We start from the raw sequence: 18,210 nt of genomic DNA, 5'->3' as shown, positions 1-18,210 counted from the left end.
TTACGTGGGAATGGGACTGAAAATGCATTTTTGATTTTTTTCTTTTTTGAGCATGATAATTTTATCTCACAATACATTACGTTAATGGAATCAACGAAAGATTACTATACATCTGTAAATTTATTTTGACAAAATGAAAATCTCTACTATAAATTGCTACAAACATGGAGAACCAACTGAAGCTTTAGTTGATTCCTCTTGTTCAAAAACTCCTGACAAATACTATTGTTTTAGGACGCTGTACTTGATGCTGAAGGCTCGATGGTGCCAACTGGATCGGGATTTGGGTTAACCCGACTGCGTGCTTTACGTTTTCCTGATTTCCCATTCTCTGTTTTATCTTGATCTTGCTTTACCAACACAGGTTGGAACTGCCAAAAAAGTTCGAAGAAAAAGTGAAGCAGGTATAAAAACTATAACAACGTTTAAGGTGGATTAAAGCAAACCTGATATACGGAATATATGACATTTCTTCTTATTTGTGCCATCATATCCAAGAAAAGGTTATAGCCTTCAAGTTTATACTCGATAAGTGGATCGCGCTGCGCATATCCCCGTAGCCCTACGGCTTGCTGAACAAATTTTAGTGCTTGCAGATGTTCTTTCCACAAGCGATCAATATTGCTCAAGATTAGGAACCGCTCTGCTTCTTTCATCAACCCTGCTGCTTGTTCCTCCACCATTTCCTATAACCAACATTGAACTAATTGAAAAGGAAAATTCTAGACAGCCACTGAACCCATTCAAGACGGTTCAGTTTTATCAAACTCTATCAAGCTTTATCAAAATCTCTATTCTCATCTTCTGTCCTTATAATTTTGAATTAAAAAGAGTAAAAAGTTTAATTACATGTTAGTTCCCCTCCCTTTCCGATGTTACTTAACTAGAGGAACATAAAGAGAATGATTGATTTAATTCCTAAACAATAATCGTTAAACTTACCCTTTTCTGCTCATAGGCTTCACGACCACGAAGACGGAGATAATTCCGCAATTCTTCATAGTCCGAACACTTATTCTTCAGCAAATCAGGGGTTAAATCATTCAACAAGTAGCAATATCTGATGAAACATAAATATCTTCTGTCAGGTTAATTGTTATGCCCAGATTGGCCGAAAACATGCATCATAAAAAATGCACAAATAGATGCATCGATGCTGTAAAAATATTTTATATTATCACTCAATTACAAGTTATCATGTATAATAAGCCTTTTAATTTTAGGGTTAAAAATATGTCTTTGTTTTCCTAACTTTCAGTGAATTTTGGAATAAGTCCATTTCGAAACTTTGGACCAATTTAGTTCTTTATTTTTTGAAACACGTGGATTTAATCATTTTAATTAAATTTTGTTAAATTTATTTAACATTTCAAGCGTGTTTCATAATAGTATTTAACTTAATATTAAAGCAAAAACTGTCAAACAGTATAAACAACTCAAATATGATCCTGAAATGCGTATGAAACATTAAATAAGTCTAACAAAATTTGATTAAAAAAACTAAATCCACATATTTCGAAAGATGAAAGGCTAAATTGGTCCAAAGTTTCGAAATAAACTAATTCCAAAATTCACTAAGAATTAAGAGACAAAAAACATATTTAACCCTTATTTTTGTTGAAATTAATCAAAGAGTTGTTTGTTTCTTTTATAGTTGCAATAACTATCATATTTCGTGTGTGATTGTAATAACTGTCATCCTGACAGTTTATATAATTTGTGCATTGTTGTTGCAGTTAATGAGAAAAATATCTATCCTATTTTCTCTGCATATTGTGTGTGTGCGTGACCTGTAGTGTTAGACAGTTCCAACAAAGTGGTATTCAGAGCACGGTTATTACGAACCTTGTTGTGAAAAGAAGAGAAGGGCGCATAATTGTGAGAGTGTGCAGCCATGACCACTACAGGTATCATACAAGGAACTTACCTGTGTTTGATGGGCAGGGATATGAAGATTGGTGTGTGAAAATGGAAGCCATTTTTGGCTTTCAAGAAGTTGAGGAGATTGTAAAAGAGGGCTTTCAAGAACTCCCTAAAAATGCAACGGACGATCAGACATACGCATACAGAATGAACAAGAAGTTGGACTGCAAAGCGAGAGTTCTCTTACATCAATGCGTTTCCATGAACATTTTCCAGAAGATCTCCAAGGCCACCACAACAAAGCAGATTTGGGATGTGTTGAAACAAGCATATGGCAACGCAGGGAAAACTAAGAAGGTGCGTTTGCAATTGTTGCGAAGACAGTTTGAACTCCTTTCTATGACTGATCAAGACTCAATTGCAGAATATTTCAACAAGATCCAAACCATTGTGAATTCTATGCATGTTTGCGATGACAATGTAACAGACATTCAAATCATAGAGAAGGTTCTCCGAACTCTAACCCCAAGGTTTGATCACATTATTGTGGCCATAGAAGAATCTAAGGATCTAGAGGCAATGTCGATTGAAGAATTACAAAACTCATTGGAAGCACACGAACACAGAGTTGTTGACAGGAAAAATAATGAGAAAGCAGTTGAACAGGCGTTACAAGCCAAAATTGGCCAGAATACCAGAGGTCGTGGTGGTTGGACTCGAAGAGGTAGATGGAGATCGAGAAGAGGCAAAAGTGGAGACAAAAATCATGATTCTAATTCCCGTTCCTCTCACACTGGCAGTGACAGGAGAGGAGGCACTCAATATAGAGGAAGAGGAAGAGATAACAAGAAGATTGTAGACAAGAGGAGAATCCAGTGCTACAATTGTGAGAAATGGGGCCACTATTCTTCTGAGTGTTGGCAAGATAATGATAACAAGAAAGGGAAGAAGATTGAAGAGGCGAATTTGGTGCAAGAGGAAGAATGGTCTGATTCAGATCCAGTCTTGCTAATGGCAACCACAGACAATGATGAAGATTGCACATCCTGGTATCTTGATACAGGATGCTCCAATCATATGACTGGGAATCGTGATTGGTTAATTGATCTTAATCCACATGTGAAAAATAGTGTTCGGTTTGCAGACAACAACACTATAATTGCTGAAGGGATTGGCAAGGTTGTGATTGCTCGAAATGATGGGAAAACAGCGTATATGAGTGACGTGTTATATGTCCCAAACATGAAGAATAATCTTCTTAGTTTAGGACAATTGCTGGAAAAGGGGTATGTGATGAACATGCAGCAAAATCATATAGAAATTTATGATTCTAAGCAGAGACCGGTGATCAAGGCACCATTGTCCAGAAATAGAACGTTTAAAGTGCACCTAAATGCTACAGCAATTCAATGTTTGGCTGCCACTAATGTTGAGGAGGAGAGTTGGTTGTGGCATTATAGGTTTGGCCACCTTAATTTCAAAAGTCTGAACAAGTTAAGCAACAGTCAGATGGTGTGTGGTATGCCATCATTACATTCTCCCACGAAACCGTGTGAGAAATGTTTAGTAGGTAAACAACCAAGAAAGAATTTTAAAATTGTTGCTCAACACCGATCACGACAACCACTTGAAGTGGTTTATTCTGATGTATGTGGGCCCTTGGATACACCTTCGTTCAGTGGTAGCAGATATTTTGTCACCTTTGTTGATGAATTCACAAGGAAGATTTGGTTATATGTGATAAGAGAAAAATGTGAAGTGTTCCAAATTTTTGTAAAATTTTGTTCACTGGTTGAAAGACAGGCAGAAAAGAAAATAAAGATCCTTACGACAGATGGTGGAGGTGAATACAACTCCAAGGATTTTTGTGACTTCTGTACAGAAAAGGGAATAGGACATGAGACAACTACACCCTACACACCACAACATAATGGTCTAGTAGAGAGAAGAAATAGGACCCTACTATACATGACTAGATGCATGCTAAAAGCAAAAAAACTACCACACTGCTACTGGGGCGAGGCAGTAAGCACTGCTGCCTATCTCTTGAACAGGTGTCCCACGAAGAAAATGGAAACTATGACACCAGAGGGAGCATGGTCTGGAATCAAGCCATCTGTCCAGCACTTGAAGGTCTTTGGGTCAATCTGTTACAGGCACATTTCGGATGAAAGGAGGAAGAAATTAGATGACAAGAGTGAGTCTCTTATCTTGATTGGCTATCACCCAACAGGAGCCTACAAGTTATATAACCCAAGGAAACAACATGTAGTGATAAGCAAGGACGTAGTTGTGGACGAGGCAGCAGCTGTAGTCCTACACATTCCTTGTGTTCTGGAAGACAAGGTGGCGACTTTAGAACCTAATATTGCTGGTGATTTTATTAGTGGTGATATTGTAGCTGATGACACTAGAAGATCCCATCGAACACGATTTCCTTCATCTAGACTTTCTGATTATGAAGTCTACAATGATTCTGAGATAGCAGATAATGGAGAAATGGCCCATTTTGCTTTTATGGCAGGTGCTGAACCATTGGATTGGAAGAAGGCTATTAACATCAAAGAATGGAGGAGTGCGATGCTTGAAGAAATTGAAGCTATCGAGAGAAACAAAACCTGGGAACTTTCAAACTTACCTCTCAACAAACATCCTATTGATGTTAAATGGGTATTTAAAGTTAAATTTAAGCCAGATGGATCTATAACCAAACACAAGGCTAGACTTGTTGCAAAGGAGTTCCTTCAAAGGCATGGTATTGACTACACTGATGTGTACGCACCAGTAGCTAGAATGGAGACTGTACGCTTAGTGATTGCTATGGCTAGCCTTAACAATTGGAAAGTATGTCAACTTGACGTGAAATCAGCCTTTCTCAATGGCCCTTTGGAGGAGGAAGTCTACATCAAGCAGCCACCTGGATTTGAAGTAAAGGGTCATGAATCACAAGTTTACAGGCTAAGGAAAGCATTATACGGTCTTAAGCAAGCCCCTAGAGCTTGGAACAAACTAATTGATTCTTTTCTATTCAAGGAAGGTTTTACCAAGTGCACAGTGGAATTTGGAGTCTATGTGAAGGTAACGCAACTACAAAATCTTTTACTGGTTTGCCTCTATGTAGATGATTTGGTTGTTACTGGGAATTTGGTGGCAGACATTGAAAATTTCAAGAGAGACATGAAATCACAGTTTGAAATGACAGACCTAGGCACTTTGAATTATTTTTTGGGTCTTGAATTTGTACACTGTCGTGAAGGGATATTTTTGCACCAGAAGAGATACACTTGTGAGATTCTAAAAAGGTTTGGAATGGAGGATTGTAACCCTGCATGCACACCAGTCATGGCAGGCTTGAAGCTGACTGAGGAACGAGATGCAAAACCAGTAGATGTAACTCTATTCAAGCAAATTGTGGGATCTCTTCGATTCCTATGCAACAGTAGACCGGATATCAATTATGGAGTTGGTCTTGTTAGCAGATTCATGCACAATCCGAGAGTGCCACATATGGCTGTAGCTAAACATATAATAAGGTATTTAAAGGGTACAATGGGATATGGTCTACTGTTTCCTAAAGGGGATAAGAGCACTTTAGTTAATCTGGAAGCTTTCTCTGACTCTGATTGGTGTGGAGATAAGGTTGAGAGAAAGAGCACCTGTGGTTATTTGTTCAGATATGCAAATGCACCAATCTCTTGGTGTTCTAGGAAGCAAAACGTGGTGGCTTTGTCATCCTGTGAGGCTGAATATATAGCAGCTGCAGAGGCTGCTAGTCAGTGCTTATGGTTGGAAAATTTACTGGATGAACTTAAGGTGAAGTATGCAAGACCTGTGCAGTTGTTTGTAGATAACAAATCTGCAATATGTCTTTCCAAGAATCCAGTTTTCCATGGCAGAAGTAAACATATTGAGACCAAATTTCACTTTTTGAGAGATCAAGTCAGCAAGGGTAGAATTGAACTGGTGCATTGTGGTACTGAAGAACAGGTTGCTGATATTTTCACAAAATCTTTCAAACAACCGAGATTTGAAAGATTGAGAGAGTTCTTGGGTGTAAGGTGTTTGGACTCTTTGATTAAGAGGAAGTGTTGAAATTAATCAAAGAGTTGTTTGTTTCTTTTATAGTTGCAATAACTATCATATTTCGTGTGTGATTGTAATAACTGTCATCCTGACAGTTTATATAATTTGTGTATTGCTGTTGCAGTTAATGAGAAAAATATCTATCCTGTTTTCTCTGCATATTGTGTGTGCGTGACCTGTAGTGTTAGACAGTTCCAACAATTTTTATAATACAATTTTAATATTAATGATTGTCATAATTTTAAATTTATTAAACACATAGACAGAAACTAAACTCTTATCAAGTACCTAAATAAAGGAAGACAACATAATATTTACTCTATAAATTTGTTGACTTCTATAATAAATTAACAAGTTATATCAAAGGTAACATTTGATTGATTAACAATGCAATAACTTTGGCACTGAAAAAGCATGTCTATTAAATTTAATTAGGAATCTATACATATATCCAAGAGTGCTTCTTATTTTGACTTCTCAGTTTGGACTTTAGGCTGACATTTAGAAAAGCTAGGAACATTTTGGTTTTAGAAAATATTTTCTATTTTATTTTTATTTATAAACGACATTTTATTTTATTTTGTTTCTTGTTTTTACAAGTTTATATGAGAAATCATAAAAATAATAGTTTTTCATTGTATCTTTGAACAACTCTTTGAAAACTAAACTAAATGAAAACAAGGTAACATCCTTGTAATTACAAGTAGAAATCAGACATTTAAAAAAAACAGTCACTTCGTTCCTGAGTGGACCAGGATAATGTGAAGGATGATATTAAGATTGCTCGAGAAAATCCTAGTTAAGGAAAAAAATTAAATGCTTTACCATTTAAGACCAATAAAAAATGCAATTAAAACATTAGTGAAGTAGAACAGTTGTGGGGTAACAGTTAGACCCATTCAACTTCTTAAATCAATGGTCTAATCGGATTTTATGAAGAAAAAAATTGAATAAAATAATAAAAGAAAGCACTTATAATTTTTAATAAGTTTATTACATTAATAAATAATATAAATAAATTAGAAGATATTTTGATTCCATACATAATCCAGTATTTATAACTCTAGAAAACATATTTTCACCAAAGTATTCAATAATGTCAAAACAGTTGAGTCGTTTGTTCTCTTGCGGGGTTGTAGCACCATGTAATCAGGAAGTTATCATAATGAGGTGGTGTGTACCAATGTGAGCACAACAGCTCCTACTTAGCCAATTCAATGAAAACACCTAGTTTTTGCCAATTCAGGAGCAATTCCAACTTCTCCAATGCAATCAGACGTCATGGAGAACGAAAAAAATAGGCTTAGAGATTTGGTGAACTGTTTGAGCAGAAAGCACTCAGCAGTACTACCTCTTATTTATAACCATTTCAGATAATTTTATATGAATGAGTAACAATGAGTAAAAAAAAATAGGTTGTGCATATAACTAAATCAAGCATAATGGCAAAAGACTTCACTTACTGCTGAATTTTTGCAATTAGTTTTTCAAGATCCCAGCTGTCCTTTGGAGCATCAGAACCAATGTTTGCCTAATCCATCATAATTGCATTATAAAGTTAGACAATGCAGCAAGGTATAAAGAGAAGCATAATTTTAGCAGGCTTACCACTAAAATGTCATCCATTGTCAGTTCAGCATATTCAATAAGAAGAGACTGAAGATTATCTGATTCAAGGGCTCGCCTTCTCTCAGTATAAACTCGGTCTCTTTGGCTGTTAAGTACTTCATCATACTCAAACAACTGCTTCCGAATGTCAAAGAAATAGTTCTCCACTTTCCTTTGGGCTTCATCCAATGCTTTGGTCAGCATCTTGGACTCAATAGGCAGGTCTTCAACTCTGAAAGCTCGCATTAAGCCCTACACAGTACACATTACAATCTTAACCTAACCAAGTTTTGGGCAAAACATTTCCAAGTGTTGCAGCAAGCACAACAGATGCATTTACCTGAATTCGATCTCCACCAAAAATGCGAAATATGTTATCTTCAAGGCTTAAGAAAAAGCGCGAGCTACCTGGATCTCCTTGTCTGCCACTTCGACCACGCAACTTTATGCATAAAAATCAACATTTCAAGTTCAAATACTTATTTGACAGGGTAGGACTAGCTAGTATAGCCACAAGAATGAAAGAAGCAGGTAAGAGATATCCAGATGCCCAAGTCCTAAACCAATTCCATCCCTGCTTCCCTCCTTTCAACCCAACAAGGAAAAGGAGGTAAGAAAAAGAAAACCTGATTATCAATTCGTCGTGATTCATGACGCTCTGTGCCCACCACATGGAGTCCACCAGCTTCCACAACCTGCAGCCATATTGATCATTAATAATTAATCAACAGCAACCTATGAGGAGCAGTATTAGTTAAGAAAAATAAACCTTCTTCCTCTCTTCCACAGTGAAGACTTTGTATTCTTTTCCAATTTCCAGAAATGCATTTCTCAGCTTAGCAATGACTTCATCTTGAGCAGGGCCCTACGTAAAAATATATAATGACAATTTGATTATATCAAATTAAAATTCATAAAAAGTGATATATCAAAGAAAAATTTACTCGTCTCAAGGAAGTAAAAGTAGTTGCTACAACATTCAAATTAATCATAAGTTGCTACAACATTCTCAGATTGTCACCTTTTCGCATGCATAGGATAGGCGCTCCTCTGCTTCAAGCTCAGTTAATGATCTCTTGCCCCATGTTTCGACAGCTAATTGCACAGCCTTTTCGGTCAAGTTCACATTTTTATCTGATAGTTGGCATGGGAATAACTTCTCATTCACCTGAATAATGATATATGCAGAGTTTCAAAACAATTACTGCGGAAAGTACGAAGAGGCAAACATATAAACATGCAACACTTTTTAAAGTAAATTAAAGTACACAACATCTAAAGCAACATATATTTATGGGGTACCTTTTTGAAATATAATATATTTGAAAAACAAAAAGATTTGGAATTCAACTTTCTTTTTTTACAGACATCCAGAATTCCCTATCCACCATCATCCAGATATTCTCATCTTTCACAAATTAATTCTATTTATAACACCAACCCATGTTCTTTCCTCCTTCATTTTTAACCATAACCGTACCTCTTTCACAGTCAAAGATGATCTCGCAAAAGCCTGGTTCAAGCATGCCATTCTTTTCTTAGCATATTGCATACTATCGTAAACTGAAGGACGCAAACATACTCATTGGGTTAAAGGCTGCCTAATGATTGTTGTCCAGAACTTCTAAGTGTGACAATTTTATGAATCGACTCGATCCAACAAAATGAACAATCATGAGAACTGACATTGCCAACCTGAACCTACTGATGTTTTCTCCACTACTGGAATCTTTCTGAATCTTAGTACACCTAAATATAGAAAATGATGAAAAAGTCGGAAGAGAGAGATAAAGAATGAGAAAAAAAGTTATTAATTAATTTAAATTGTAAGACAGTAATTGTGAATCTAAAACAGAACAGAAGGAAAATTAATTACAGATAGTTGATTAGGACAATTAGAGCAGTTAATTAGTAAGCAGGGATCAGTTCAATAGGTAAAGGGAATAAAGGTGGGTGGGACTCAATCAGAGAATTACAAATCTTGTGAAAAAGGGAAACCATCGGAGAAAAATCTTTCTCCAGGTTCCTGTTTGGTTTTTCAATAAATAAAACTCATCTTTTCTTCTACCCAATTGCTTCAAAGGTTCTTAAAATGTCTTAAATACCCTTATCTAGTTTTGCTTTCCAAATATAATAGGGCATTTTGGTCTAAGAATAAGTGCTAATATCCTCCTTCTAAAGAGTAAACAAGAGGATGTCAGGTGCACAACACCATAATTGTGGTAACATAATCAATACTTTAAAAGTAAAACACCATACCTTCCATGTCTTGTAGGGTGGAGGTTTCTTTATTGAAACAAAACCTTCTTCGGATGGCTTAACAACTCTGGAATCATTTAACCGCAGAAAAAAAATGTTATGTTTGTTTTGGTAAGATGACTTCAATAACTTAGAAATAGTTTTACTTTCAGATCTAACACAAAACAGGCTCTAAGAATACGAATTTAACCACAGGATCGGAGTAATCAGAATATGTTTTCCTATTAAGTTGTGTCAGTGACAAATAAATCCCAGAAAACAGTGAGGTTGTGCAATCAACAAATATACATGTTACAGTAGGTATGCCTTTAAATAAAGAGGCATTACTCACACACAGTAGGAGGTGCTTGAAAACTCCAAACTACGTCATACAACCACCTCACTCCTTTCACTTCAGACAAGTTTTTCTTTTCTTTTCTTTACCTTATAAACGGGTAAACACACTTCCATTCAAGCACTTTTGTTTATAACTTTGCATAGACCATCTCACTCACTAAAAGCCCACCCCAGACAGCATCTCCCTTTAAGTATCCTCACCTCCCCCACTAAGCCTATGCTATCCCCTTTTCTTCCAAATACCATTTTAAATAATACTCAATCAGAAGGCAACAAGTAAATGGAAGAACACATTCTCCATAATAAAAGAATACCTAGACATCAATATCTCACGAAGTTTCAACCGTGCCATAAATTCAGCATTACCACCAAGGATTATATCTGTCCCACGACCAGCCATATTGGTTGCAATTGTCACTGCCCCAAGACGACCACTCTGTGCTACAATTTCTGCTTCCCTCTCAACATTTTCTGGTTTCGCATTAAGAACCTAGAAACGCATAACTCATTATAAACCCAAAAATATTAATAAGAAAAAAGTGGTTGCATTGCATCTCATTTTGTTAAATGGATGAGTAGATGGCCAGTGTTATCAACACTTATCCTAGGCTATGAATAGGCTACCTTTTAAGGAACAAAAATAATTTGAAACAGGTATCATTAACAAAGTATTCTAATAACACAATGTCTATGAAGCATAAATACTCCTCTCTTGCTTGAGCTGGTGTAGTGTCTATGTGAGAAATGTTTTCTTAGACCAACTTCTGTATGACACATGTTGAACAACCCTCACTCGATTTCTGATGAAAAGAAAAATATTGTCAGCTCAAACACTTGAGCCAACACCTCCAAATGGGCGGATTCTTCGGACACTACTATTAAAAAAAATAAAATAACTTTTTTAAATATTCAAAAAGTCACCTTAAAATATAATATAAATATCTAAAAAAATGAATGCTAAAATGTTGTTTCTTGTGATGTATTAATCATTATCATAGAAAGAAAAAAAAAATGTATAACTTATCAAGTTGTTTTAAGGAAGTGAAAAAGCCTTTCTTGAAAAATATGATTCATCTTTTTTATTGATCCTTTGTAAAGAAAAAAGGTGCATACGTTGTAAATGATTCCTCAATATACTTTTGTAAGTTATAATATAACAAAATAGGAGAGATCTTACCTCATGCGGAATTTCAGCTTCTTTCAATAGCTCTGACAAAGAATCACTCTGCTCAACACTAGTCGTGCCAACAAGCACCGGGCGACCAGTTTTGTGCATCCTAGAGATTTCCACTACAACTGCACGCCATTTCCCTGAAGTTGCCCTAAAAACTACATCAGATTCATCCTGAGAAAGAAATTAAAGATTAGGAACTGAACAAACAACAAGCAGTTTATAAAAGCTGTTTTATTATGTATAAAATAAATCTACTAAGATGAACATTAAGGCTTCTGAACTTAACTTTAAATGGAAGTAATCCACCCACACTATCTCGAAACTATAATAATTTTCACATACATTGCACATATTTATATGTAATAAATATATTATCATTCCTCCTGTTCAGGAATTGGAATACAGATCCCATTTGGCAAAACAATATTAAAGTGTTGCACAATAATTACAAGCAAGAAGAAACCTTTCTTATCATAGGCTTGTTTGTTGGCACAATTGTAACTTTAAGCTTGTAAATACTCTCAAATTCTGTGCTTTCTGTTGCTGCAGTGCCAGTCATACCACAAAGTTTGGGAAACTGTAGAGGTACATAGTTGAGAGCATCAAGGAAATTTCAAAGGCAAACGAAATTCTGAAATGATGATTCACTTAACCAGCTCAAACATAACATTTCCAACCTGAAGAAAGAAATTCTGGTAACTGATGGAAGCCAGCGTGACAGTTTCATTTTGAATTGGTAGCCCTTCTTTTGCCTCAACTGCTTGATGAAGGCCATCACTCCACCTTCTCCCCTACAAGTAAATAAAAATTACTTATGTGCCAAATCAACTTCTCAGAAATTGGAACACGTGACATATTCTTTCTTCATATAAGTTTAGTTATTTGTTTTGTCAAGATAGAAGTGGTAATGAGTGCCAGTAATATGCAAGATTATGCTATTGGCTAGACAGGTACTCTATAATAATTAGATAGTAACGTAAATACCAAGGTTTGGCATTGTAATCAAGAGCAAAAAAATATCCTTGTATATACCTGATCACTGCAGCTTGTTTAAAAATAAGGGCAGAACCTAAAATGTATCTTAAGGTGGAATCACTATTAATTTGCAATTCAATTAGGGAGGTCAAGTATTGTCCAGGTGTAGACTATCTGATTTTCTTGCAGAAACTTAGTGAAAATTAATTGCAACTATTTTTTTAGTATCAATAATTAAATAGTACTGCTTTTATTGCTGAGTAACAATCACAAGTTCTCCAGTAAAAGACAACCCAATGCATTGAGTTCGGATTAAACACTTTTCTAAGCCATAATATATAAAGCAGAGTTTTTCCATTATCTTAATCAAACTACATACAATAAAAATCAGTATGTGTAAAGTGCAGAGATTATGATTACTATTATAATAATAATTATATCAAATGTAGATCAAGAAACTGCTATTGCTGGCACTACTATTCTCTCTGCCTTTGCTCACTAAATTGTTTATTGCCATGAAGTCAAATAGAAACTCTAAATACCTGCATGACTCGACCAGTAAACTCATCAACAATAAAGACCTCTTTTCCACGAACTATGTAGTTTACATCCCGAAGAAATAGTTCTTTTGCTTTTATTGCATTTAGGATGTATGAAGCCCACTGCTCTCGTGGATCATATAAATCTTTGACAGCCAAAATTTCTTCAGCATCTTCATAACCCTGCTCAGAAAGTAGAACTGTTTTTTGTTTTTCATCCACCTGCAATGACAATTTCAGTAATAATAATAAAATTAAAAGATGCAATTTTATTATAATAAATTAAGCATATCTCCTGTCATCGGATATAAGAACAAGTTAAGGTTAAGATGAAAATTTAGGAACCTCAAACATTCACAATACGAAAAAAAATCAAAAAGCTCCACAAAACTCATGTTTATTTTAGCAAACTTTGTTTCCCATTTTCAACAAAATACTCGATGTTTTCGTACATAAAATATTGAGACAATGTAAATGATAAAATTTAATTCACATTACCATGCAGACCATGAAATAGAAACTAACTTGCATATCAAAGTTATTGCTTCTGTTAGATTCACATAAGCATTCTGCTATATATAATATTTAGAGTTTAATGACTATGTATGATCAGAGTAATTCAAAATCACGGTAGATGATTTTCAAGGTAGCTATTCGTAAAAGCTGATAAACTTATCCTACACGAGAGTTTATGATTAGATTACAAAATAAAATTCTTTCATAATTTCAGTGCATAGATTTTTTTTTTCTCATATTTACAAGGTATCTTCTTATCTTCTCCCTCTTTTTCATTCACCTAGGTCTAGTCTGGTCATATTTTCTTTAAATTTCCCCCACCCAGATAGGCAGATGTTTGAAAAACAGGAAAGGTCCATAAAGTCCATAAAAAAGCATGGATAAATATTCCTTTTATCTAATTTATACATGTTTAAAAATAGTATGAACAATTCAAACATCTTATCTGTGCATCACAAACCAGACAAACGAAGATCTCCTCTCATCAAGTATACCATGAAAAAGGAAAAAATTTAATAATCACACATGAATTTCACTAAGCATTGTTGTCCAGTTTGATGTGAAAGATAAAAATATTAATTAATGGAAAAAAAATTACATTTGGTTGTTTTAATAATGTTATGAACAATTAGAACACAATGTCCATACTCTTAAAGATATTTTTTCCTTTTGGATTATGCAGAAGCGAACAATCAACCTATTGATAATAGAAGACTTAAATGATTCTTCCAATGTATCATTTTTGGCTCCAGTATAATTCATACAGGAAGAATCGTGTAAGTATTTTAATATCAATAAGTTGATTGATTTGCTCCTACATGTTTCAAGAGATACAAAAATCTCTGGGAGCTCTTTCCTGGATTGAGAATAGAGTATAATGAGCCTGAATCTAACTGTGGTTCACGGTGATTGACAAACTGGATAAAAAAAGAGTGATTCTAGTCGGAAGATTAAGATATCTAATGAAATCATAGCTGCAATCGAGATCTCATTAAGAATAAATCAAACAAATATCTCCTCACACAAAGTAAGTATACCTCCCAAAAGGCAAAAAACTAATAGTCAGGAGGGAACTTCACTTGCCATATTGTAATGTCCATATCAAGGTATAAAAATATTAATATTAACCAATGACAATCCAGTCCCAATTTATAACTTGTTGCCATATTCTACTTAAAATTTATAAGCCCAACTGCAGATGCTGCGAGATAAAATTAAATCTGACAAATTTCCTATACATGTCGAGAATTTTAAAAACATAAAGTACCACACTTGCTTACAGTGATTAGAGAAGGTATCAATAGAGAAACATAGAGTATTACTCTGATAAACATAATACATCAAATTTCAAAATGTAAACATAATATAGCAGACTTACAGTGTAATGTATGTCTCGCTCAAATGCTTCTGCAATCTTTGCAGCCTTATAATAACGATCACTGGGTTTCTCTGCGGGTCCTGATATAATAAGTGGTGTTCTAGCTTCATCAATAAGAATTGAATCAACCTCATCAATGATACAGTAATTGAAACCCCTTATGACAAGATCTTCGACACTCTGTACATTCCACAGTTCAGAAGAGTTCAGCACGTTATTCAAAGGGTGGAAATCAAAATTTAAAAAGCATATTGCACGAAATATATAAAGGAAAAATTACTTTCCGTGGCAAGATTGTCTCTCAAGTAATCAAAACCAAGCTCACTATTAGTGACATATGTTATATCACATGAGTAATTTTCCTTTCTTTGCTGACTTGTCATATTCTCTGCCAACATATGAATCATGTGTTAGACTGCAACAAATAAATAGATTTAAAATGGTTTGCATATTAAAGAAGCTCAGTTGATAAAAAGAGTAAAAGAAAAGAAATATATAAATCCTAAACAAAAACCAAGAACAAATTAAGTCAGGAATGAATCGACATTTATTCAGAAATGAAAACAGAGTGGAGGAACACAAAGCAAAACAAAAGTTTGAAACACGACGCCTTTTGCATAAAAGTCTCCATGAGAACTTCTAGAAGAAGAAATTAATTTCTTCATAAGTTAAAATTAATTTATGCATAAATAATCGCTCTCATCTTTATTTCTCTAAAGTCAAATTTTTAAGTTGTCCATAAACTAATTTTAGGTTATGAAGAAATTAATTTTTTTTCTTCTTATTTTCTTTCTCCAAAAGTGCATACGAAGAAGTTTACCAAGGTAGGCCGACAACCAACCCCAACTGACTAACGATGGATGAATATAGATGTAGATAGAGAGAATACAGACATAAAGAGGAGAGGGAAGAAATGAAATACGAGACATACGCTGAATGAGGCCAACCTTCAATCCAAGAAAGCGTGGAACCTGACCAACCCACTCACAATCCCGCCGAGCCAGATAATCATTGACAGTCACAACATGAACTCCCTTCCCACTCAATGCATTTAAATAAGCAGGCAAAACTGCAACCAGTGTCTTCCCTTCTCCAGTTCTCATTTCAGCTATTTCCCCCTTATGAAGAACCATGCCTCCTACAAGACCCAAACGAACAATATTCACGATTTTTTCTCTTCTGCATATATTTACATACAAACTAAATAGTACGAGCTAGAGTACATAACAATGTGTATAAGGTAATAGAATAAGTACAAAACTTAGATACAATTCCACCAGTGTTTTTGTTACTGATCTCCAATCAGAATTGGAGTTTTACCTTGGGGACCTATGTTAACCTTCAATACAAACTTTACTGGTCAGTTATTTTAATTAAAGCTTCACGAGAACAACACGAAAAGCACTTATCTACATGTAAGTTATTTTCAATAAAATGTCAGTCCAATTCCTAACCATCTATTCATCGACTAAAGACTTACCTATAAGTTGGACATCGAAGGGACGGAGGCCCAGAACCCTCTTCGAAGCTTCTCTCACCACAGCAAACGCCTCCTGCAATACACACGCACACACACACTTTACTTCACTTACTTGGTCACGATCAACAGCAACTGCATTTGATTTCAAATACCGCTTATAAACTAAAACAAGAAAAATTACAAACTCACCGGCAAGATAGAATCCAAAGATTGGCCCTGTTGCACGCGTTCTCGAAGCGCAAAAGTCCTCTCCCTCAGTTCCGAATCCGACAATGCGGAAATCTCTGGTTCCAATCCGTTGATAATGTTAACGGTTGCCGCGTACTGCTGTCTCGTGGATTCTCCCGTGTCAGTGCCTTTGAATATGCCGCCGAGCAATCCTCCGAGGGACGCCACCACACCCGAACGGCGCCTCCTGCTCCGGCGTGCGCCGGAAATCGAAGGCGGATGGAGCTGGAGGTCTCCGCGAAGAAAAGCTGAAGCCCATGGGGTTAGGGTTTTGTGGTGACAAAGTGCGTGCGGGTTCCACGTTTTGGAGGTGAAGGAAGAACAGAGCGACGACGAGGCCATGGTTGGGATTGAGAAATTGCAGAAAAATTTAGCAGAAATGGTTTATAGTGAGGATTTTGGATTGGATTGGATAGGGAAGATGGGTTTCATGGCCATGGCGCGAGTTTGGTAACTAGAAAAGCTCCAAACAAAGAAGCTGGGTTTCTTTCTGCCTGTGAAATGTTGTTTGTGATGGTTAGAAGAACATTGACAACGTGGACAGGACGAGAGATAAGATAAGGGGAATCTATTTTGTGTAGGCAAGTCCACGGGGTTTTTTAGTAACAGTATTCAGGGGAGAATCCCACGCTTTTAAATAAACTTCAATAAAAGAAAAAGAAAATAGTGTTCGGTTAGAAGGGTTTTTTCTTTTTTTTTTTCTTACATGGAAAAAATTACTTTCATGCATATCAAAAAAGGAAAATTATTTTTAATAAAATTTTGTTGATAAATTTTTACAATACACATATAACAGTATAGCAATAGATGAAATAAATGTTTGAGATAATTTAGAGAGAAAAAGAAATTATTTGTGTTGAAAAGTAAATTTTGTAAACAAAAATTATCGAAATATCATAATACATCAAACAAATATATAATTTTGAATTAATTAAAAAAAATTATAAACATACGTTATAATGTTGTTACATTATTTTATTTTATTAGATAAATAAATGATTCATTTGATATAACATGAATAACATGAGAAAAAACAGATTATTTATAAAAGAAAATAAATTTTTCAATCTCTACTGAGTACAATCAATTAAACTTTTTTATAATATAATAATTAAAAATTATCAACTGTGTATATAATTGGAGTTTACTTCTATTCTAAACTTCAAATAATTATAACAATAATTCTCATTATCTTCTAATCAATCATTCTCTTCAAAATTATTATTGTTTCGGGTGTAAAGGCCGAGCATCTACTTCAAACACTCAAATTATCCTTTAGTCCCTTTGTCTGATGTTCTCCTCAGCCAACTTGTTCGATCCGGGTACCTGTCTAAAAGGTTCTGATGCTTAAGTCAGTTCAAGTCCGATCGGGAGATAACAATAAATGTTGTAATAAATGCAAGTTAAAAGTCCCCATCAACTTACCTTGGGTCTCTATTTATAGTTTTTTGTATGGACCTGTGATTAGGGTTTCTTAATCATGGCTCAATTGTTTTTTAAACTTGATTACTGACTTGTATTATCTTAATTCATTTTTGACTTACTGATCCAGGTTTTAGTGTGGCCGCCTGACCGATGGGTCGTGCATCCTGTCGGTTGTCTTCATGAATGAGGGTCTCCACATAAGTGGAGACGAAGTGCAATTGGAAATGAACGTAGGGGGTATTTGGTCGTGAGCTCCCTTAGATCACTAGGAGAGATTGTCGCATTAACGTCCCAAGTAGGGATGGCAAAAATACCCGCGCTTGCGGATATCCACGGATAAAATCTG

General features: G+C 35.2%; 1 protein-coding gene across 1 annotated transcript; it reads right to left on the bottom strand.

The window, feature by feature from the left end:
• Window positions 1–11: 11 nt before the first annotated feature.
• Window positions 12–16,997, bottom strand: AGY1 (Albino or Glassy Yellow 1). The gene is made up of 20 exons (XM_085675419.1): window positions 16,401–16,997; window positions 16,212–16,284; window positions 15,663–15,869; window positions 15,017–15,119; window positions 14,732–14,912; window positions 12,841–13,059; window positions 12,001–12,114; window positions 11,787–11,900; window positions 11,327–11,494; window positions 10,464–10,639; window positions 9,814–9,880; window positions 8,576–8,722; window positions 8,324–8,419; window positions 8,181–8,249; window positions 7,895–7,996; window positions 7,555–7,806; window positions 7,410–7,477; window positions 943–1,060; window positions 447–686; window positions 12–371 (listed from the first exon to the last, which is right to left on the bottom strand). Exons 1-20 carry the CDS (start codon window positions 16,779–16,781, stop codon window positions 231–233), a joined length of 3,036 nt encoding a protein of 1,011 aa, XP_085531545.1. The 5' UTR covers window positions 16,782–16,997; the 3' UTR covers window positions 12–230.
• Between the last annotated feature and the right edge of the window lie 1,213 nt (window positions 16,998–18,210).

This window comes from Vigna unguiculata, chromosome 7, assembly GCF_037176805.1.
Source record: "Vigna unguiculata cultivar grain cowpea cultivar isolate G323 ecotype 2 chromosome 7, ASM3717680v1, whole genome shotgun sequence".
In the NCBI taxonomy this organism is placed as follows: domain Eukaryota; kingdom Viridiplantae; phylum Streptophyta; class Magnoliopsida; order Fabales; family Fabaceae; genus Vigna; species Vigna unguiculata.
This window is presented reverse-complemented; position numbering and strand designations above follow the sequence as displayed.